Source organism: Danio rerio, chromosome 23, assembly GCF_049306965.1.
Source record: "Danio rerio strain Tuebingen ecotype United States chromosome 23, GRCz12tu, whole genome shotgun sequence".
Taxonomy (NCBI): Eukaryota; Metazoa; Chordata; class Actinopteri; order Cypriniformes; family Danionidae; genus Danio; species Danio rerio.
Window position 1 is genome coordinate 27,467,584 of NC_133198.1, and position 23,381 is coordinate 27,490,964.

At 33.4% G+C, this 23,381-nt stretch overlaps 1 protein-coding gene across 2 annotated transcripts in view; it reads right to left on the bottom strand.

The window, feature by feature from the left end:
• The window catches only part of atp13a2 (ATPase cation transporting 13A2), a 31,689-nt gene extending 14,519 nt beyond the window's left edge, over positions 1-17,170 (bottom strand). Inside the window, 17 exon segments of one of the 2 annotated variants that reach the window (NM_001080037.1) lie at positions 2,196-2,303; positions 2,560-2,766; positions 7,656-7,844; positions 8,059-8,105; positions 8,209-8,319; positions 10,342-10,500; positions 10,793-10,924; positions 11,016-11,082; positions 11,167-11,301; positions 12,432-12,501; positions 12,586-12,663; positions 12,753-12,832; positions 12,911-12,980; positions 14,712-14,770; positions 14,894-15,061; positions 15,143-15,243; positions 17,043-17,170. In NM_001080037.1, coding sequence (NP_001073506.1) covers positions 2,196-2,303; positions 2,560-2,766; positions 7,656-7,844; positions 8,059-8,105; positions 8,209-8,319; positions 10,342-10,500; positions 10,793-10,924; positions 11,016-11,082; positions 11,167-11,301; positions 12,432-12,501; positions 12,586-12,663; positions 12,753-12,832; positions 12,911-12,980; positions 14,712-14,770; positions 14,894-15,061; positions 15,143-15,243; positions 17,043-17,055 — 1,794 coding nt within the window. In that variant the 5' untranslated portion in view covers positions 17,056-17,170. 2 annotated transcript variants of the gene reach the window in all.
• Between the last annotated feature and the right edge of the window lie 6,211 nt (positions 17,171-23,381).

The window sequence follows — 23,381 nt, forward strand, 5'->3', positions numbered from 1 at the left end:
TATGCATTTTAGGAGGCTTATTTTATTTAAATAAATCAGACATAACTTACTATTGTTCACACTCCTCAATTTATGGGTAATTGCGCCATTATTTAACACCTAAAAAACATACCTTGAATTTTGCATTTGAAATGGCTGCAGTTGTTGCTTGAGGCGCTGCAACGTGTCACAGTAAAAAGGGGATTTTGGTTTTGTATTCAGTTATTTAAAGTGCCAGAGGAACAGATCATGCCAGGCCATGTTATTTTTAATTTGCTTCAGGAACTAAAAGAAATCTTGGAACCCACAAGAGTCACGCATTACCAGGTCTACCAAACTTCATTTTTTTCCTCTGATTCTTTTCAAAATACTGCAGCTTCCTGTTAATCCCATTTTTCCTGAAACAGTCCTGTATTTCAGCTTTTTTTTAGTGTCACAAACTGGGAATATGCACACAGACTTTTAATTTTCAGCCCCAGGGCTTCCGGTTAATTGCGTTTAAGGTCTGATATCCTTAAAAAAACAGCGATTTTCACTGCCTGGCTGAGATACGATATAAAGTAGGTATCAGACCAAACAAGAAGCACTGCATTAAATTAGATTTTTCTAAACCATGTCTTTATAATATGGAAATTAATTTTACCCCAGTTTTTCAATGGAATTTCTGCGCTACTAATGACTGCGCCTGCGTTAAAATGCTGTTTTGTCTTTTTTTTTACACTTTAACAACTAAAGGGATGCTTAAGTCTATTTAACTGATTATATTTGAATTACATTACAACATCGTTTCTGCAAAAGGAACTATATGAAATCAAAAATAGACACATAAAGCTTCCACCGGAAGTTCATCATTGGTTGAAAAACACTAGCAGTGCATATGTTTAGTAAATAGGGCCTTACAACTTGCACCCTGTCAAAATTGCATATTCACTTTGGTCTATAAATTCCATTTTATGATTTAAGGATAAACATATTACTGTTTTATATAATATAAATACACATGCACACTTGCATACTGTGTATATAGAGGTGTTTAGCTACCCCACAACAAATGTTAAGAGAGAAAAGTTACCCAAGACTGCAATTTTTACTTGCTCTGAGGTAATTTTTTTTGTCCATCAGTATACTAATACTTTAACTCTCAAAGTACAGATAGCTGTTGACCTACATTTTATAAAATCACATAGACCCACAGTTTTAACTAAATATCTTCTTTATTTATCTGCTAAAGGAAAAAAAAGTCACCAATATCTTGTATGATGTTGAAAATCAGCAACAAATGCTCTGTTTTGGGTGAAGTATCCCCTAAAATTTTAATCAAGTATCAAACAAATGGACATTTAAATAACATTTATTATGAAAGCGATTTATCTGAAAGAACACTGAAACCATTCACAACAACAATTCAAATGTGAACATTTTTGTTTGCTTAAAGGGATAGTTCACCCAAAACTGAAAATGTGCTAATTATTAACTCACCCCTCAAGTAGATGTAAAGCTTTATGAGTTTCTTTGCTTTGTTGAACACAAAAGAAAGTATTTTAAAGAAAGCTGGAAACCTGCAACCATTGACTTTCATAGTTAGAAAAAACAAATAAATGGAAGTCAAGGGTTTTCAGCTTTCTTCAAAATATCTTCTTTTGTGCTCAACAGAGGAAAGAAAGTTCCCTGCCTCCGCATGGGTTTCCTCCAGGTGCTCCGGTTTCCCCCACAGTCCAAAGACATGCGGTACAGGTGAATTGGGTAGGCTAAATTGTCTGTAGTGTATGAGTGTGTATGAATGTGTGTGTGGATGTTTCCCAAAGATGGGTTGCGGCTGGAAGGGCATCCGCTGCGTAAAAACTTGCTGGATAAGTTGGCGGTTCATTCCGCTGTGGCGACCACGGATTAATAAAGGGACTAAGCCGACAAGAAAATTAATGAATGAGGAAAGAAAGTCAAACAGCTTTGGAACAAGTGAATGGAGTGTAAATTATAACAGAATTAAAATTTTTGGGTAAATTGTCCCTTTAAATGCTAATTATATGACATAAGTATCATTGGAATATAAGTGAGAGCCATTTTCAGATCATAAGAAACGTGATCTATATTCTGGAAAAATGCTGTGGTTGGATTTACTTTTTCTTTATTAGCCTTTCTCAATGCATCTTCCTCTTAAAGTCTAAGTCATTTCCTTCTGTTGTCACACCCAGTGTTCTGCAGATGCGTGAACTCACGTTTCCTTCTGTCAGGAGCTCAGATGCAGGAGGCCTCATCACTGCAAGCACTCTGTGTCCCCCAAATTCAGAATCATGTCCCATGTCATTCTCCGGCTCAGTCAGTTCCTGTGAATTGCATGCAAGATAACATCAAAACTCCCCTTAAACTGATTAAACACAACAAAGAAATGAGATGCAAATCCCTAAAATCAGCTCACAGCTTTCCATAATATCCAAACCTGTATGACTTGCTTTCTTCTGTCTTATACTTAAAAAAAACAATAACTGAAGAATTTCTCATAATATCCCCAATGTTTGACAGAAGAAAGTTATTCATTCATTTTTGACAACACATGAAGGAGAATACAAAAGCAGTCATTACCCATCCAGTAGATTCGATCATTTTGAGCTCCAGTGGGTCTCCAAGTGCTTGACCGCCTAGTAAAGCCACAGAATGGCAGGAGGCGAGAGCAGACAGCATCAGACCAGGAGGGAGAAACAAAGGGTCAGGGACCAGCTCTCCAAACACTCCGCCAGTCACTTCCATCACACCCCACACATCCAAACCCTCCTCTGTCAGAGTGCCAGTCTAAAAACAAGCATTCAGTAAGGTCTAAATAAGAGTTGCACCAATTTAAAGGCAGATACTATTTAATATTTACAACATTTACATGCATGGGTCTAAAATAAAATATCACAAGGAAATAAGCAATAAAAGGAAATAAAAAGTGAACAACATCTCTTTAAAATATGTATGCATTCTGAAAATGATGTTTGACTGCAACATGTATTGGTCATTTAGTCGTTACTTTCAACAGGATCTTTATATTTAGTAATAGAGCTGCAGAGATCTTATCTGTCATTGCTAACTCTCTTCTGCAAAATGCTGAGTACCACAAGCTAATTCATTTTTTATGTCTGAGAGATGAAAATGAAGGGATGAAACAAGTAAAGAGCTTTAATTTAATCATTTTAAATCTGTAAATTCTGACAATTTCAAGTACACAATATATATAGAAATTTATTTTCTAGGTAATATTTTTAAGAAATTCCTTATAACATGCAGATTATTTCAAATGATTATTTCAAAAACAMMACACACACACACACACACACACACACACACACACACACACACACACACACACACACACACACACACACACACACACACACACACACACACACACACACACACACACACACACACACATATTTTTAAACAATAGTTTTAATAACTCATTTCTAATAACTGATTTATTTTATCTTTGTCACAATGACAGTAAATAATATTTTACTAAATATTTTTCAGGACACTTCTATACAGCTTAAAGTGACATTTAAAGGCTTAACTACATTATTAGGCAAGTTATTGTATAATCATGGTTTGTAGACTATCCAAAAGAATATAGCTTAAAGAGGCTAATAATTTTGTCCTTAAAAATTAAAACTGTTTTTATTCTAGCCAAAATAAAACAAATAAGACTTTCTCCAGGAGAAAAAAATATTATCAGAAAAAAAAATTTGCTTGCTCTGTTAAACAATATTTGGGAAATATTTAAAAAAAAATAAAAAAATGAAGGGGTGCTAATAATTTTGACACAAGCTTAACTAGGTTAATTGGGCAGGTTAGGGTAATTAGGCAAGTTATTGAATAATGATGGTTTGTTCTGTTGACTATCAAAAAAATATATAGCTTAAAGGGTCTAATAATTCCGATTGTCCTAACTATACGAATACAGGAAAAGCAATCAAAATAAAAATTATAGACAAAAGACAAAAAAATTATAATAAAAAACCTACATCACCAATCATTCCCTACCAGACCCATTTACAATAAAATAAAACGTATGATAAAGACTTATTTTACAATGCACAAAAAATGATACATTATCCCATAGTGTTTCCATTAAGACACCAAGAAAGGGTGCCAGATTTTGTTAAATACTTCAATTTTGTGCATCAAACAGCATTTATCTTGTTCCAAGTGTAAAGTATAATTCAACTATCCAAGATATAACTTGACTGTAAAAGCTTACTTTCACTTCAATAAAAACGACTGCAATTAATATGCTAAATTTACATATACTATATTAAAATTCATTAATTCTATTTTCCTTCAGCTTAGTCACTTTATTCATTAGGGGTCACGATTGCAGAATGAACCGCAGACTTATCCAGCATATGTTTTACATAGCGGATGCCCTTTCAGCTGAAACCCAGTACTGGGAAACATCCATAAACAATCATTCACATTCATACACTACGGTCAATTTAGTTTATTCAATTCACCTGTACCGCATGTCTTTGAACTGTGGGGGAAACCAGAGCACCCGGAGGAAACCCACGCGATCACAGGGAGAACATGCAAACTCCACACAGAAATGCCAACTGACTCAGTTAAGACTCAAACCAGCGACCGTCGCGCTGTGAGGTGACAGTGTTAATCACTGAGCCACAGTGTTGCCCTATATTAAAATATATATTTAAAATATAATCTTGTCAATAAATGTATCCACACTAACTAATTTAAGCGTAAATGTCCTACAGCCAGCAGATCTGGCATGGGGAGTGGTCTCAAGCTGGCTATAAAAGAAATATGATCTTTACTGGTGTAACCTGAAGCACTGATGACGTAATCGCTACACAAACAGACACTATGGACTGAGTAATAAAACAAAGTTTATTTTAACATCCTGAAGCCAATTATAAGATTAGGGAAATGTTTAAAACGGCAGTAGCACTTGTTCGTTTTTTAATTTCACAATCTGTCTGTGTCTCTACTGTGTTTTTTAATACGTTTTTCGGGTGTATTAAGACAGGATTGTATTTATTATTTGACAGGAAGAAAAGTAAGAGAAAGAGAGGAGGGTAATGACATCGGAAAAGGTCTACAAGCCAGGACTTGAACTAGGGATTCCCAAAGCACAATGGCCCTGTATGTTGAACAGCTAACAGGCCCAACCAAATCCAGTAAATTCAGGGGTCACTGGCGTGAGAAAAAAAATGGCCTTGATCATTGGAATTAAAGACCTTTGTCATTCCGGAAATCTCAAATCTTCTTCATTATGAACATATATCATTTATTTAATCAAGCACTAAACCTGCTCATTTGAAGCATCACATGCTGTCAAAAGCATCACATACTGTTTGATGTGTATATGGATCATAGTCAGAATATGATTAATATGACTATTATTGCCGTTTTTACTAATGTACTAATGTGCATTTTTAAAAATATACATTTTAGGTTTTTTATTCACCTTATTCTCCATATACCAGAGGACATTCATTTTTAGATGTTAAAAACAGCTCGTTTTGCTGCTTGGTGTTGCAAACTGATATTTTCTTATTATATTATTCTACTTTGTCTGTATAGTCATGCAAACACTTGTTTGTAGAGCAAGTAATTTGACCATTTTCTGACGCTTATTATTCCTAGTCATTTCTCCCATAGGCAGCTGAATCGGAAGTTCTAAAACAATCGCAAAAACGAGCACACTTCCGCATTGAAGAATAAGGTCAATACCCTTAACTTTTGACAGGACAGTAGATAGTGTAGGCGGCAAACAGGGAACAGTATCGGCAAAAGACCTCAAGTCAGCAATTCGCCTCAAGCACCTTAGTCACCATGCTAACCGCAAGGCTCCTAATGGCCACTAATGTGGATTTTTAATATCTGAAACCTAAAATAGGTGTTATGTGAAAAAAAAACACTGATAAGTTTCTCTGGCTCACTACCAGCCTTCACGGGAAAGCAGATTTAAGTTTAGTAGCTGATTAACCACTGCACTGAACATTCAAATCATGCCAATATAATCGTACACTCCAGAGAACAACACTGATCATTTTGGTGTAGTGAACTCATCAAGGGGTAATGAGCAGTCACTGAAAAGGAGGAAATTTTGTAGTAAGTGCCAGTGTTGATCGAAAATGATGTAAGAGTCACATGAATGCTGACAGAACTGTTCACACTTCAGTGGCACTGCAAAACATCAAAAATGTATCAAATTTTATGCCACATATAATAGCGCCACAAATTGGGATTTGAAAAAAATCTGACTGCTTACACTGTCAAGGCAATAAAAAATCAGAGTCACATAAAAAAAGGGCAAAGAAATCTGATTTGGGCCACATGTGCATAAAGTGTGAATGTAGCCTTATGTTAAAAAGTCTGCTGACAAACACAACTATCTTGACTTGTCTGCTTTAAACAACTCCTTTATGTCTATGTTAAGTTTATTAGTAATCAAAAATTTAAACTATTGGTCTGAAAACATTTTCTTTAACTGAAATTGCACAAAAAAAGTAAACTAGGCATGTTTAACTACACATGGCCTACCAAATGGTTGACCATATTTTGACTGTTTTAATAATGGTTTACACACACAGCATTGTTGCTTTAGAAAAATAATAATAATAAATAAAATCAAACAAACATAATCCTTTTGCAATACTACACTTCATTTTGGTTTTATTGTAAAAAAAACAAAAAAAAAACAAGAGAAGGTGTTAAATGAGAATCTAAAATATGTTATAGCATACTTCAAAAAATAAAGATGATTTAGTATTCAAAAATGCTTTATTTTGATTTTGTTTTTAAATACATTTGTCTTGCACATCATTTTTTCAGATTTTTCATAGTATATGTAATAATTACGGTACTTTTACCATGAACCGACATATCTACCATTTGGTAGAGGTTGATATCTTAGAAATGATGGGATGTGTTGAAAAAAATGCATTGATTGTGTAAGTTAAGAAATGCAATCCAAACTTTTTTTTTTCTTTTTGGAGGGGCAGTTAAAGGGTTAACATGAAGTTTGCCTTAAATCTTCATATTATTTTGACTTTCTTACAAAGAGGTTTGCACAAGAGGTAATGTAAGCTGTATAAACATTAAGCTTTGCTTTGGTTGGCTCTAGATGTGTTCTGTTCTGCTCTGCTCAACCAGAATTGGCAAAACTAAAACCAAAACCAAATATATAAAAACAAATTAGAAACGTGTACAAAATAAAAACCTAAACTAACAAAACCATTTAATGAAACTAATTAAAAGTAAACAGAAATTTACACCGATTAAAAAAATAAAACCTAACTCAAAAAAAAAATGCTAAACTGTAGTAACTTTGGTCTCTGTACAGAGCCAGTGTCAAGAGAAGGTTTATTTGTAAGGGCATCCTGGATTGCATCAGAAGACTATGTTTATTTTATTTCCCTCTGAGCATTTGACTGTAGAATGTTTGTTGAAAGAGGAAGCAGTCAGCTGTACAATCCATGAGATCAGCTGAAATGAATAATACTTTTTTCTGTAAATAATGCTTTTATATGGATAATATTTGCTATGTCATGACGTTTGCTAATCAAAACACTGGCTGTTTTCTGGTAAGTCACAGGACCTGTATCTTAAAAACAACAGGAAGGACAGCATTTCTAATGAAGTGATATAGATCATCTTAGCAAATCGCATTGTCTCACCTTATCAAAGCAGAAAAGTGATATCTTGCCACAGATGTTAATGCGAGGCGGGCTAATGCAGAAAACCCCCTGACGCTTCAGCCGATTCTGGGCGTAGATGGTCGCTGTAGTTATAGCAGCAGGAAGAGCAGGTGGGACTATAATTGTCACAATATCCAGAGAGCGGATGATTAGTTCTTTCCAGGGTGTCTGAGAGCAGAAGAAGTGGACACATATAGATATTCAAGAAGATTTTAAGCAGAAATCATTGTAAAGACAGCTGTAGGATTTATTTGGGTAGAATATCATTTTAAACCAAATTAAAGTAGTGCAAGAAACCTTGAGTTGGACGTGGTGTTCCATTCAAGTCATAAACTTATTGGTTGTGTGTACATACCTGTATATATATATATATAAAACTTACATTGCTCTTTGAAAGAATCACAAGGCTGTAAATGGTGCCGATCAGAGCTGAAACACACATTGATATTGATTAAGGCTCACCAATATGAGGATAAAACATGAACTAATGTCCTCATATCACATGTAAAAGAGTACTACTTATACTACTTACCCAGAAGTCCTAGAAAAAGAAGGAACTTCATGGCATCTCGGTAAAAGCGGAAGTCTAAGGGCTGAGGGTAGAGAATAGAGCTAATAAGGTCTCCTTTGGCAGTTAAAAAACCTAAGGAACAGAAATGAAAGTAGTCTTGTGACAAAACAAAAGGACTTTTCTGAAAATTCTGTAGCTCTAACTGTAGAAAACTACAATCAATCAGACATGTTTAAAGTGCATTCAGTCAGTTGAATGTGTAATGCATCTACTATGATTAATAAATTTAGGCAAGTATGATTTATTTATTTTTTTATTAAAGGATCATCTTAGGCTTCAATTAATGATAAAAATACAGAGATAATGTTAAATATTATTACAATTTGTTGGCACCTCCACACTCCCTGGACCGGAAACACTGGCTGTATAAGTTTTTGGACATTGCAAACATGGAACTGTCTGTGGTGAGGATGCATGGCGCTTTGACAAAAACTATTACCTTATGAATATGTGCAATAACTAAGATAAAAGATAGGCCATTATGATTATTTTATTTTATTTAACCTTTGTGTAAAAATACAATGTATCTACTGTACCTTTGTTAAAAGTGTTTTTATAAGAAGTTAAATGCAGAGGTACATTTATTTATTTACATGTATTGTAATGTTTCTCCTTTTTTCTCTTTTATTTATTTCTTTATTATTGTTATTATTATTATTATTATTATTATTATTATTCTCTCTAACTTCTTGTTTTGGTTCTGATTTGTTTCCTTTTTTGTTTAATTATTTATCATTTTCGCCAGGGGTAGGTGGCTTGGCGTGTTAATAAAAAACGCATTTGGTTGCCATTCTTGTCTATAACAATCTATGTCAGTTTATTTCCAACTGTTTAATAAAAATTTGATCGAAAAAAATATTATCACAATTTATAATACCACTATTCAGTTTTCTATTTTTTAAAATGCGATTGCTCATAATGGTAAAAGTAAACTTTAAGCAGCCAAAACTCCAGTCTTCAGTGCCATATGATTATTTTGGTGCCCATGAAACATTTTGTGGAAACCATGACACATTTTGTGCAATTCTTTGACAAAAAAGCAACAACATTTATTTGTAACAGAAATTATATACATACATACAGTTGAAGTCAGAATTATTAGTCCCCCTTTGAATTTTTTTTCTTTGTTTAATTATTTCCCAAATGATGTTTAACAGAGCAAGGAAATTTTATACAATTTTTTAAAACCATTTTAAGGTGGGCGAGGCAGCGGCGCAGTAGGTAGTGCTGTCGCCTCACAGCAAGAAAGTCGCTGGTTCGAACCTCGGCTCAGTTGGCGTTTCTGTGTGGAGTTTGCATGTTCTCCCTGCCTTTGCGTGGGTTTCTTCCGGGTGCTCCGAAGTGTCCAAAGACATGTGGTACAGGTAAATTGGGTAGGCTAAATTGTCCGTAGTGTATGAGTGTGTGTGTGATTGTGTGTGTGGATGTTTCCCAGAGATAGGTTGCGGCTGGAAGGGCATCCACTGCGTAAAAAGTTGGCGGCTCATTCCGCTGTGGCGACCCCAGTTTAATAAAGGGACTAAGCCAACAAGAAAATGAATGAATGACCATTTTAAGGTCAAAATTATTAGCCCCTTTAAGCTATATTTTTTTTCCGATAGTCTACAGAACAAACCATCGTTATACAATATACATCGATATACTTGCCTAATTACCCTCTCCTGCCTAGTTACCCTAATTAACCTAGTTAAGCCTTTAAATGTCACTTTAAGCTGTATAAAAGTGTCTTAAAAAATATCTAGTGAAACATTATTTACTGTCATCATGGAAAAGATCAAATAAATCAGTTATTAGAAATGAGTTATTAACATTATTATGTTTAGAAATGTGTTGAAAAAATCTGCTCTCCGTTAAACAGAAATTGACAGAAAAAATAAATGGGGGCTAATAATTCAGGGGGGCTAATAATTCAGACTTCAACAAAACATCTTCATGAATCCTAACAATCTTCACAACAATAAAATCTTTATTGTCAGTATTAAGTAATGTAATTTGCCGTTGATGAATTGATGAAAGTATTATTACAAGTTCTTTTTTTTAAATCTTAAATGTATTGTTTATTAAAAACACATTGTACTAGCTTATAAAAATCACCTGTGCATGTTACGACAGCAATAGCCCCTTTTCCAGGACCACCTCCTTTAGCCTGGATAATCTGTGTGCCACAAAACAAAGTGTGTCTGCGCTGAGACTCCGGATTATATGTGGCCTCAGAATTAGACAATGGCGTCTTCATCACAGGTATGCTCTCACCTACAAGCAAAGAGCCAAAGAACAAACATATCAAGAAAAAGAACACTTGTTAATTAGTGACATGGACAGTGTTTCTCTGCACTTGTTGCATCCTGATTTACAAAAAACAAAAAAATGTCTGACCATTTGGGATTATGCACAGACGTAAACATTTTCAGTAGTATAACAGCACACCGTGAGTGTATATTAACAATATTTGTTGTTCAATTTTGCCATCTGATATAGCATTTGGACCAAGAAATTGTGACTCAACAAAGATGCACAATTTCACAGACGCTCAGTATTTTCTCACCAGTCAGCATGCTTTCGTTCACCATGCACTCCCCGGCCACCAGGGCAGCATCACAGGGCAAGAGCAAACCCTCAGCTGGAATTACAACACAGTCTCCTGGAACAAGCTCTTCAGAGCTCACACACTCCTCCTCTAGAAAACACACACACACATAAACAGGTTAGCACAAAGAAAAAGCCACTTTGATGGTTGCTTATTTTTGCTGTTTAGTAAGCAACATCACCTCCGGTGTCCCTGCGCACAGTAACGTTCACTATCAAACAGGCCATGCGGCGGAGAGTGGTGCTTTGCTGCAGAGACATAAATAAAACAACTTCTCATTATGTGTAATTAAATTAAGAAGGCTTAAAGGAGCAACCATAATGTTTGCATACCTTACGCGTTTCATAAAGGGACACTCCAATTGAAATTAAAGATATGATGAAGATGCAAGCTGCATAATAGACATATCCATCTGACATCCACAGGATGATACTAAACACTTGAAATATGTAGAACGGATTGAGCACCTAAACAATACAAGGAAAGAAAGAATTTCCAAATATTAAAAAAAAAGAAAAGAAAAAAGTTGCACAATGTTAATTTTTCAGTTGGCAAAAAACAAAACATGGATAAATCACACTTGTGTTCAAGTCGAATTTCATAATTTAACTTAAAAAAATATATAAAATAGGCTGTCAATAGTCCTAAATAAAACATTTATAAACATAACATGTATTTTCATTTGCCTCAATCCACAACAAATCCTTTGAATTAAGGATTCACAATATACTGGCAAAAATATTGGTAAGTGCTTATTTTTACCAATATTGTTTTAGGCTCAATAAGATAATATTCATCTGCTATATTAAAGCTCATAAATAATAGATTTCTGCCAGTTCAGATGCATGCTGCTGGCCATTAGGGCTTTGACTGGTGCCTTCCACATGTCATGACGTGTTGCATGCAGCAAACACATACTTTAGAAATGTTTTAACTAAAGAGAATACAAGATGTTTGCAAGATATGTGTTTGTTATCAGTTTCCAAGAAATAAAACAGTCACAGTGGGGCATTCCGAAATTCAATAGAATTGAGAACAGGACGAAGGAATAAAAATTCTGGTATACATTAAAATGAAATTACAGAGACTTAATATAGAGATTTAATGGCCAAATTTAACAAATTTGAAATAACACTGAAACCAAGTTGTGGAAAGCCTGTTATACAAATACTCTGTTCCTCTCTTATGTAGCACGAACGCAAATGTATGTCACTTTGACATGCATTGCATTATACAATTCACAGCATGTTTAACTGATATAAAAACTATGCTGATACAATAAAAAGTTAAATATTCTGGAAAATGTGGTACTAATATAGGCTCAATTACTATTTAAAGGAATAGTTTAGCCAATTTTGGAAACCTGTAAACATTGACTTAACATTTTTCCCTACTATGGCAGTAAATAGTTAAAGGTTTCTAACATTTTTCTAAATATCTGCTTTTGTGTTTAACAAAAAAAGAAAAATCATAAAGGTATTGAACCACTTGAAGAGTAAATGGTGAGTACATTTTCATTTTTGGGTGAACGATCACTTTTTTATTATATAAGGGCCATTAATGCAAAATAATTTTTTTACAGAAAATAAATATTTACCTCTTCGAAGAGAAGCTGCAGGTAAGACTTGACTGGTACGTCAATGATATTGGCCCCAAAAATCTGTTTCCTAAAAGAAAAAAAAGAGTGCATAAGATTGTGTGTTGCATGAATTATGTTAATATCTCATAAAGACATAGAAAACAGTACAGACCTTGTGCTCTGGTCTGCTCGACTCAGTCCTTGCTGTTGACCATGCAGGTCAGCGCAGGTCCAGCCTTCACTGAGAACACTGGAGACAGATGATCATTTGTCATCACATTATTTCAAACAGCTTTATAACTATGGAGAAAGGAAACTAATAAACACATTAGACAGTACCTTGCTTTGCAAAAGGCTCCTTTCTTGGAGATCCATATGTAGCGTATGCCCTCAAACACATAGTATCTGAGTAGTGTTTTCTAGAAAACAAGTTTGGGTCAAGCTGATGAAGATGTAATGTGTAATGTACAGTCTGTTTTTATTGCACTCTTTTTTACCTTTTCACTGTGTAGCTGCACAGTGTCTCTCCATTCATTCTCATCCGCATCTCCTACTGCAAAGTCCAGACTAAAAAGAGTTCAACATAAGTGTTATACAAGAATAGCTTACAAAATAGCTCCATAAATGTTAGAGTATTATTATTTACCTATTAAAATAATAATACTCTACAGTGTCCATCTGGATTTTCATTTGTTTAACTCAAATTCAATTCAGCTCAACAAATACACATAACATAACATAACAAACATAACACATAAGCGCTTCACCATTTCAATTATATTTTTTCTGAATAAAATCACTAACTAAAAAAATTATATATACATATATATATATATATATATATATATATATATATATATATATATATATATATATATATATATATATATATATATATATATATATATATATATATATATATATATATAATTTTTTTGTTAGGGATTTTATATTTATATATATATATATATATATATATATATATATATATATATATATATATATATATATATATATATATAAAATTTTATAACTTTCATTTTCATATTTTTTGTAATACAAATACAAAAAATGGGTTTTATGTTTTTCAATAAAACAACACCCAACTTTATACAACTTTCAATTTATTTTATTTGCATTTATTAAAATTTTCTTTGACCCATATAAATCTACAAATGTTTATACATCCATAACTTCTCATAAAATCTTGTTTTTAAAACCAAACAATGTATTACAGTTTTTCTCAGTCACTTTGGTCCATTTCACAGATCAGAATTAAAATTCTCAAAACTACCCGTGTAATCTTCAGATCATTGTGTCACTCTCAGCAGTGAATATTAAATCACACTGAACTAAACTGAACTTCGACACTGAAAACTGAACTGACACTGTTTCAATTTACTATAATCTTCTATGTGAAGCTGCTTTGACACAATCTACATTGTAGAAGCGCTATACAAATAAAGATTAATTGAATTGAACTTGTGCAAATCAAAAAAAGCAGTTTTTCAGTCCTTTGAACAAGTTGCAAATGCTTTTGTACATCCATGCAAATGATTATGTGAAATTCTCTGATGCTTCCTGCATTATCAATTGCGTATGTCATGTTGATCAAAATGTATTATTTTGGTCTCTGTTAAATATTCTCACCCCTTCAACATTCAATATCTTGTTCATGGCATAAGTCTTTACATGCAAAATGGCTGAACAGGTTGTCATAATATTTTATCATAATGACTTTTTCTTTACATTTTCATTCAATTGGTACATTTCTCCCAAGTGATTCTTGACTTTTTCTAATGAAGGTGCATCTCAAAGCAGATTTTTTTCATCTTCTTTTTCATTTCTGTATCACAATGACATGATCTGACAACAAATAACAGCACAAACAGCAAAAAAAGACATAGTTTACATCAGAACACCTCTCTAGAACACAGTTATATTGACAACATGACTAAGTGTTTTGACTGTCTTATCCGTACACACTGACAGCAGGACTTGTCATTCTGACAGCACTGACACGTGCATTTAACACAGAAAGGTAGTTTTGAGAGATGAACTAAGGATTTTGAGCAAAAGACTGGCTCTTGCAGGTCATCCATGGTGTCTTTCCATTTGTACACGTTGTTTTGAGAAATGCACTTGCTGTTTTGTAAATTTCAATTCTGATCCGAGAAATATACCAAAGAGACTGAGAAAAACTTTAACACAAGCAGCAGGTTCCTTTCTAAACGACAGGGATAAAACACATGATTACAAAAGGAGAAGCATGAGAACACAATGAACTGTGAGTCTCACCTGCCTTCCTCAACCTCCTCTGTAATCACATCCACCACAAACTGCTGTCCATATCTGTCCTGTTATAATAAAAAAAAAAAAAACATGCTTCCTCATTATGGACAAGCAGTGAGCTCGTTTAAAAAGTTACATCAATACAAATGGATACAAGAATACAAGAAAGTAGCATAAAGACAAAGTACCTTTAATAATAAAACATCTGCCATTGAAATGGGACAGGACTTGCATCGGGCCAGTATGCCAATACGAGGACGCCATTTGAAGAGCACGAGCAGCAGGCCGACAGAAAATACTGCCCCAATTCGGCACAACCACACCTTCCAGCACACCCATCTGTACCCCTGAACGTCCTGAGAAACAAACCACATCACATTATAAAATGAACAGTGCTAAACTAACAATTTATTGTTCACAACATTCCAACACAGTACCATATGTGAGACGAGACTGAGCTCTGGGGGTCTTGGATCCTTTATGAGGGGTTCAGTGTCAGGGGAGGAGGATGCCCCATCCAGCCCCGGGACACAGTTCCCTGAAAGAAAATATCCTGATCAGCTGCGGTCCTTAAAACATTAGTGCAAACACAGTAAATAAACTTTGTAGCGCACACATCACTCCCGTTTGGTAAATACAAGATCGCTCTTCAGTATGTCTTTATGACATCAGTAGGGATCAACATGAGGTTTAATGTTGACGTTTAATAAAATACGTCCACGTTGTGAATAACCAGCTGGCAGATTAAGTTGACGTCTTGTGCTGTATGAAGTTAACAGATGCCATCAGATTTGTTTTGAATGATATGGTTTTATTTGTCAATATTAGCTTAACACATGATACTTAATTAGAAATATTAACAACAACAATAATAATAATAATAATAGTAAAATGCAATTATTTAGTACATATAGCTGGGTACAAATGAAAAATGCTTGTAAATGCATCTTTATTTCAAGTCAAACTTGAGGAACTTGAGATCCTGGAGTTTTTCCAGGTCAAAAAAGACTGTAAAGGAGAAGATCAAAACTGAAAACATCGTATTTCTCTTTTTTTAGATCATGTGCTTACTTTGTGATGTTTAAACATCTAGAAAAACAAAAAACAAGCAAAGCAGAAGAAGAAATGCTGACTTTTACTTTACAGATGCTTTTTAAACCAAAGTGACACTCAGCAAAACAACTGATTTTTATCATTAAGTTAATTAATATTTAAATTACTGTCGAATAGTTGTAGGAAATATTTATATTGAGTAATATAACAGCTTAAACTGACCAATAGATAGGATGGACACAAAATAAAATACACTGCTTGTGCTGTTTAAAGAATCTTCTTACAGTTTTATTACAGTGCTTGAAATACAGGTTTTACCACATCAGAAGAGTGGAGAAGAAGACAACAGACAATGAAAGCCTGTAGCAAATGTGCTGGAAACATAACACCAAAGCCTTAATTCAGAAGTCCAACAAACTTTGATTCAACCTCGAGACAAGTATTTACACAACGTATTAAAGGAATTTTAGTCAATCCAACAATTAACATTGACATTAACACTAGAAACGATGCGTAAATTTCAAAGAAAGATAAAGAGGTAACTTACCGCCCTTCTCTGGTAGAAGTAACGTTACCGAGCTAAACTTCCAAGAGATTTGTCTACGACATTACAGTTTATACTAAGTAAAATACCAACAACATCAATAAACCCAAAAGTGAAACACGAAATGCCCCCGTAACCGCTCAGGTACACCTCCACACGCAAGAACCACCATCTCCGCCTACATTTCACTACAAACCTGTAATGAGAAGACTCTTTTCTGCGACTCGGCTCTTTCAAACCGCGCCTAACAAAGAATTGGCTTGAGTCGATTCATTTCAGGCCCAAACTGCCAAATCAAGCACCGAGAGAAAAAAAGATCCGACTCCAATGAACAATTTCCTCACGACACGAACAGAACAATTCAGTTTTTATTTTAAATCACAGTCTGCACATCACATGCCCTCATATTCGTTTCTGTGGTCTGTATAATTTTACTAGATTACTAAAACAACAAATACACAGTATAAACAGCACGACAGTCTACAATTACAAAGTCAAGAAACTTAAGAAATGTGACAGCCAAGATGTTCTCCTCACTGACTCTCAACAATTACAACAGCACCAAGACAGCATATAAGTTACAGTTTTATTCAAATGTCATGCGAATTACACTTACAGCCTGTAAATACATGAAATTATTATAACTGCAGTCAAAAAGACTTTATGGGCTGCGATTGTTTCCTACGTTCAGCTTTAGTGGCATTTTATTCATTACAGCATGCGCAGGAGAATGCACTTACCTTTAGCATCCATCTGTGAACTAAAGGGTGAATGCTAAAGCTCATAATTTCCCCTCTAGAGTCATTATTATACACACACAACAGCAGAAACTAACAGTTTCTGAATCAGCTGTCAGTTTTAGGAATGTGACGTCATAGCTCTTCTTCCTTTACGTTCTTTTGTCATCTCAGCAACTGAACACCGCCACCTGGAGGACATCATGACACATGACTGTGATCTTAAACATGCAGGTATCTTTATATGTGTTACAAGAAACTACAGCCCACAGAACAAAATAATATTGGTTAATTTTGTGTAAAATTCAATTTTTGTAGGTTTCTGCATTATGATGCTTCTGATTTACATGGACATTAAACACAGGTCTCCGTTCTCAAACAAGATAATCAATATTAGCACAACACTCTTACACATCAGTGTAAATAAACTCAATGTAAACCATTTTTGTATTTTTTAAACAAGAATTGGTACTGTACTTGAAAACCAGAGTTTCATAACAAGAAAGCGGTTAAAACGTCTAAAACATGTGCTTTTTTAATATTCTGCATTCTGCATTCTGCATATGCCCTCTCTTATTTATTTCTTTTGCATTATTATTTTTTATTATTTCTTCTTTTTCTTTCTTTTGCTTCACCATTGTTATATTTCTTTAAAACTGTCACATTTCTCTTGTTGCAAAAAAGTAATATCAGTACTGTTTGTACTATACTTCTGTCTGTTTGTATTTCTATATGTTGTAATTGCATGTTCTTATTGCAATAAAAATAGCACAACACTCCACACTGTTTTATACATTTTTGCACTAATTTAAAGCATTAAGTATGTGAGCTTTCCCCAATGAACATGTCAGATGGCAGCCGATTTCTTTTCTTTGTAAGTGCACCATCATTTTCTCAACTTCTGCTATGCCCCCTAAACAGGAGAAAAGACAATGCAAATTTAAAAACCATTCAAATAGGAGACAGTAAAGATTATTTTAATGAAAATAAAAGTTAAAGGTAGCAATGGAATTTGACACCAAAACGGCCGAGAGGGTCTCCGTATCCTGTATCCATAAACTGTAGTTGTCTGGGTGGATGTGGAAAATTTTCTTAGAAGGAAAACAAATATTGTGTTCAAGTTACAAAATTTGGATATTTGCTTTTATTCTGCCTATACATGCAAAAAAATATCTTTCTTGAACAATTTTTTTTATTATGGGAAAGTTTGATAAACATTAAAAAATGGACTGGATCAAAGCCAAATTTAGTTCATTTTCTTCAAGAGCCTAAGGACTACTGCACAAGTTTGGAGATCATTGTTGATGAAAAAAAAGCAAAGTAGACTTGTAATATTCTTAAGGAATATACGATTTTTTAATTACTGAATGTTTTTATGTACACTCTGGCATTTATTTTTGTATATTATTGTATAATTCTGTATTTGTTGTGAAAAAAAAACAAAAAACGGCTTGTGTAAATGTTGGCCTGTTCATTCCCCTTCCTCTCTCTCTGTTTAATTTACTGGATGTAATCACTTAACTTAATAAAGAACTATCAAAAAAAAAAAAAGAGAGACTGTAAAAGAGTGTATCATGTCTGACATTGCATTACTGAGATATGCAGTGTCAGCTGGCATCAAGTCTGCATTCAGATACTATTTAAATGGCCTACCTTTTGGGACATGTACTTGTACAATTCATAATTGTGTGACATAGAGAAAGAAAGGTTCCTGTAATTTGGACAGGTGCTCTTCCATGAATCAATCATTTACAGTTAAAGTCAGAATTATTAGCCGCCCTAAAAATATTTCTCAAATGATGTCAAACAGAGCAAGGAAATTTTCACAGTATTTCTGATAATATTTTTTCTTCTGGAGAAAGTCTTATTTGTTTTATTTCGGCTAGAACAACAGCTGCTTTTAATTTTTTAAACACCATTTTAGGGATAAAATTATTAGCCACTTTAAGAATTATATATTTTTCAATAGTCTACAGAACAAATCATTATTATACAATAACTTGCCTAATTACCCTAAACAGCCTAGTTAACCTAATTAACCTAGTTAAACCTTTGAATATTACTTTAAGCTGTATAGAAGCATCTTGAAAAATATCTGGTAAAATATTATTTACTGTCATCATGACAAAGATAAAATAAATCAGTTACTAGAGATAAGTTATTAAACTGTTATGTTAATCAATATGTTGAAAAAATCTTCTCACCATTAAACAGAAATTTGGGGGGGGAAATAAACAGGGTGGCTAATAATTCTGACTTCAACTGTAAATACCTGGAAGGAAAGAAAGAAAGAAAGAAAGAAATCCTCTTTTGCTGACCAAACTTGTTGCTTTTAAGGTGATATACAAATGAACTTGACCAAATGCTATTTTTTCTGGCTCACAATGGCAGGTCAATCTGGTTGAAATGGCCTCAAGGAAAGCTGTTAATAAATACCTGCATGAGCACAGCTGAATCAAGATACTTGCCTCCATTCCACCAACTAAGACATATTATTCTGCAGCACACACACAGTATGCATTCATACAGCCTGTCTTGTCAGCATGGGAAAGAGTTGGTTAAAAAAAATCTTTAGCAAAGATTACAATCACCCTTTAGATTGACAAAATCTGCAGAATATTCAAACCAGCTTTTGGCTTTTGGTCATCGACTGTCTGCAGGCTCTTCTTCATGCTTTGACTCATCCTTCTTCTTTAGATAGGGCTTAATAGACTTGTACAGTTTATAGAAGTTGCTTGTATCCTCATATAATGGCAAAAGATAATTCAGAACATTGATTTATTTAATCATATAGGAATACTTGAAAAAATATCAACATATACAGCATGCAAATAAACTAAATAACAGCAACAATGACCATTTAGATTCTATTTGACAAATATTTTTTTGTTGTTGTTTTAAACATGAATATAATGTTGTAGCCCTTTCCATAGCTTCTGTATACAAATGAAAAATAAACAAATACAATCATTTATTAATTGTATTTTTTAAAATTTGTTTCGGACAATCTCCTTTAAAGATAAAATTGTAATGGCACACCTTTTTGTGCACATCCTTGTGTACCACCTTTTGCAATTTCTTTTCCAACAACCAGTATTTGAAAAAAACGCGAGTAAGACCGAATCTTCTTTAAAAAATTGTTTACTAAAGAAATGCAAACAAAAATACAAAGTTACAATAGACTCGATATGGCTCTGTCAAAAAAAACTGTTGCTTCCAACATCCATAACTGCAATCTAACCTAAACGTATGAACTAATGACCTCATGACGTATTACTGTCGGACACTAAAATACCAAAGTAAAGTTTTTAAATTGTATCAATTATTAAACTATGCATTTTAGATAATACAATCACTATGAATTATTATTGTATTTAAATATTAATTTTCCTCATGTTTTAACCTTTTAAAACAAATTATTATCACAAATGAATTATGCATAACTGGCTCATACAAAGATGTATATACAGTTGAAGTCAAAATTATTAGCCCCCTTTTGATTTTTATTTTCTTTTTTAAATATTTCCCAAATGATGTTTAACAGAGCAAGGAAATTTTCACAGTATGTCTGATAATATTTTTTCTTCTGGAGAAAGTCTTATTTGTTTTATTTCAGCTAGAATAAAAACAGTTATTAATTTTTTAAAAACATTTTAAGGACAATATTATTAGCCCTTTTAAGCTTTTTTTTTTCTTGATAATCTACAGAACAAACCATCTGTATACAATAACTTGCCTAATTACCCTAACCTGCCTAGTTAACCTTATTAACCTAGTTAAGCATTTAAATATCACTTTAAACTGTATAGAAGAGTCTTAAAAAATATCAAGTAAAATATTATTTACTGTCATTTTGACAAAGAGAAAATAAATCTGTTATTAGAAATACATTTTTAAAACTATTATGATTAGAAATATGCTGAAACAATTTTCCCTCCATTAAACAGAAATTGAGGGAAAAAATAAACAGGGGCGCTAATAATTCAGGGGGCTAATAATTCTGACTTCAACTGTATATCTTTCACAACATACATGTGAGGCAGGGGGTAAATCTTTGTCACTTTGCTGGTATTTAAATCTATTCTGTTTAAACAGGCTAATGTGCAAATGTTCCAAAGTGGATGTGGAAGACATTTTTAAGAAAGCTGAAAACCTGTTACTATTGACATCCAAAGTGAGTACAAGAAATACTATCAATGGTTACAGGTTTTCAGATTACTTCAAAATGTCTTCCTTTGTGTTGAACAGAAGAAAAAAGTCAAATAGCTTTGGAACAAGTGAGGTCAGTAAATAAATGACAACAGAATTTTCAGGTTTGGTTGAACTACTTCTTAAAGCACTAGAATAAATATTGTTTTTATTCATTTTTGCATTACTTTATTTTCTCTACATGAGGTCCATTTAATTTTTTCATTTTGATGAGGGCATCGAGAACCATTAGACCACATCTGGGATGAGAAAATTATATTTAACTTTTGTGATATTTACATTTTCTTTTTCTAATAAACTTTTGGAAGGCATGAGGGACTTTAAATGATTATAGAATTCATTTATTTATTGACAAACTGCTCCTTTAAGCAAAACTGGCATTTTCTCACAACATTTGTGGTAATGTTGATGCAGTCACGTATTCAAATCAATCTCATATGTTTGCATACGGAGCTTGTCACCAGGTGTGCCAGGGTCCCATCTGTAAATCTGAAATTTCTTTATTTTTGGCTCTGGTGCAGGGGCAGCTGCTGTCTGGCCATATCTCACCAGCTGGGGTAGAGAGACAAAAATAAAAGATGGGTCAACATCAGACAGGTGATGCTAAGTGTTTTGAGTTTACTGACAAATTACATCAACACACTGCATCCCTTTGGCCTAAAATAGATTTGGTAAAAATAAAATGTGATGTCAATGATATTTTTTTTTGCTATGTCAACATATGACAGGTGATAAAGTCCTATGAGTTTACTGACATTATTACAGATATAAAACACTTTGCAGTCATTTAATTTCAATTTATATTTGTTAAAACAAAGATAATATGCAGAGCTTGACTCTGTATTATTATCTATTTTTTATTGTTCTTACATTATCTGATATTATTATTGAAGAGTTATGGTCAGAAAAAACCTTGAAGCCACAGATAGTTAACATGTCAAGTTTAAAAAATAATGAAAAAACTTTTGTCATTGTCTTCCTTTTTGAACTCAAAAAAATATGACCTTTAGAAAACAGCCACAGCGTGTCAGCCAACATTTTTCAGTGTATTCCTTTGTGTTCAACAGAAGAAAGAAACTATTTTGAAACAAGTGAAGAATGAGTAAATGACAGAATTATACCTTTGAGTCCAACTGCACAAAATGTGTTACATCATTAGTCAATATTACCAAACTGACATCAACATGCATTGTACAATGTTTTAAAATGATCAGTCACCTGCTATTAGGCAATTTAATAAGAAAAACAGTTTCATGTACATCCTTAAAAAGCAAACAGAATTGTCATGGAGCTTTAATTTGCAATGTAACATTGATTTAAGTAACAATACTAAACGGGTTAACAGTGCATCTGTTGGCTAACCAATTTACATTATATGTAACACTAATGAGTTACGTCTTATTTGTAAGTTGCTTTTAAATCACAATGGTCTCTCACATCACATCTCCAGTAGGCTACACGAGCGATTAAAATTATAAAAGGTGCAATATATAAGTTTGACACCCAGTGGTTGAACTAGGTATTGAAGACCTGGATCAAAACAAACAGAAGCGCAAGTTGCCAGATTGAGGACCAACACAGCGAGCAATAATGGAATATTTTCCTACTATCTTAAAAACGGCTTCTATTTCTTGCAGCTGAACAACAGAAAACTGACAATGATCACCTCAGGTACACCTCATGTGCATCACTCAGTGTTAAATGCTAACAATGTTAGTTTGAATGCCATTTTACATGACATTTTTTGCCATACTACTGAAAGCAGCAGCAGATAGTTCACCACAGATGTTGATAATTAAATATACTGTTTGAAATTGAACTTTAGACTTAAAACCAACACATAATAATTCAGTAAATTAAATAATGTTAAAAAGTTTTAATATGTATTGATTAGATTATAAACCTTACCATTTCGTCACCTTGGAACTATAAGGTTCTGTGTGCATTCTTAATGATTTTGTAATATTGAGCTTCAAGGTTTTTGCAGTCCATATAGCAAACAGTAACAGTGTAACATTTGTTTTTAAATAAAAAGTCTTCCCATAATATAAAAAAAACATCCCATAATATAAATAAGTTGTGATTTAATAACTTAATTTTGAGAAAAATGTCAGATAGAACCTTATAATTCTA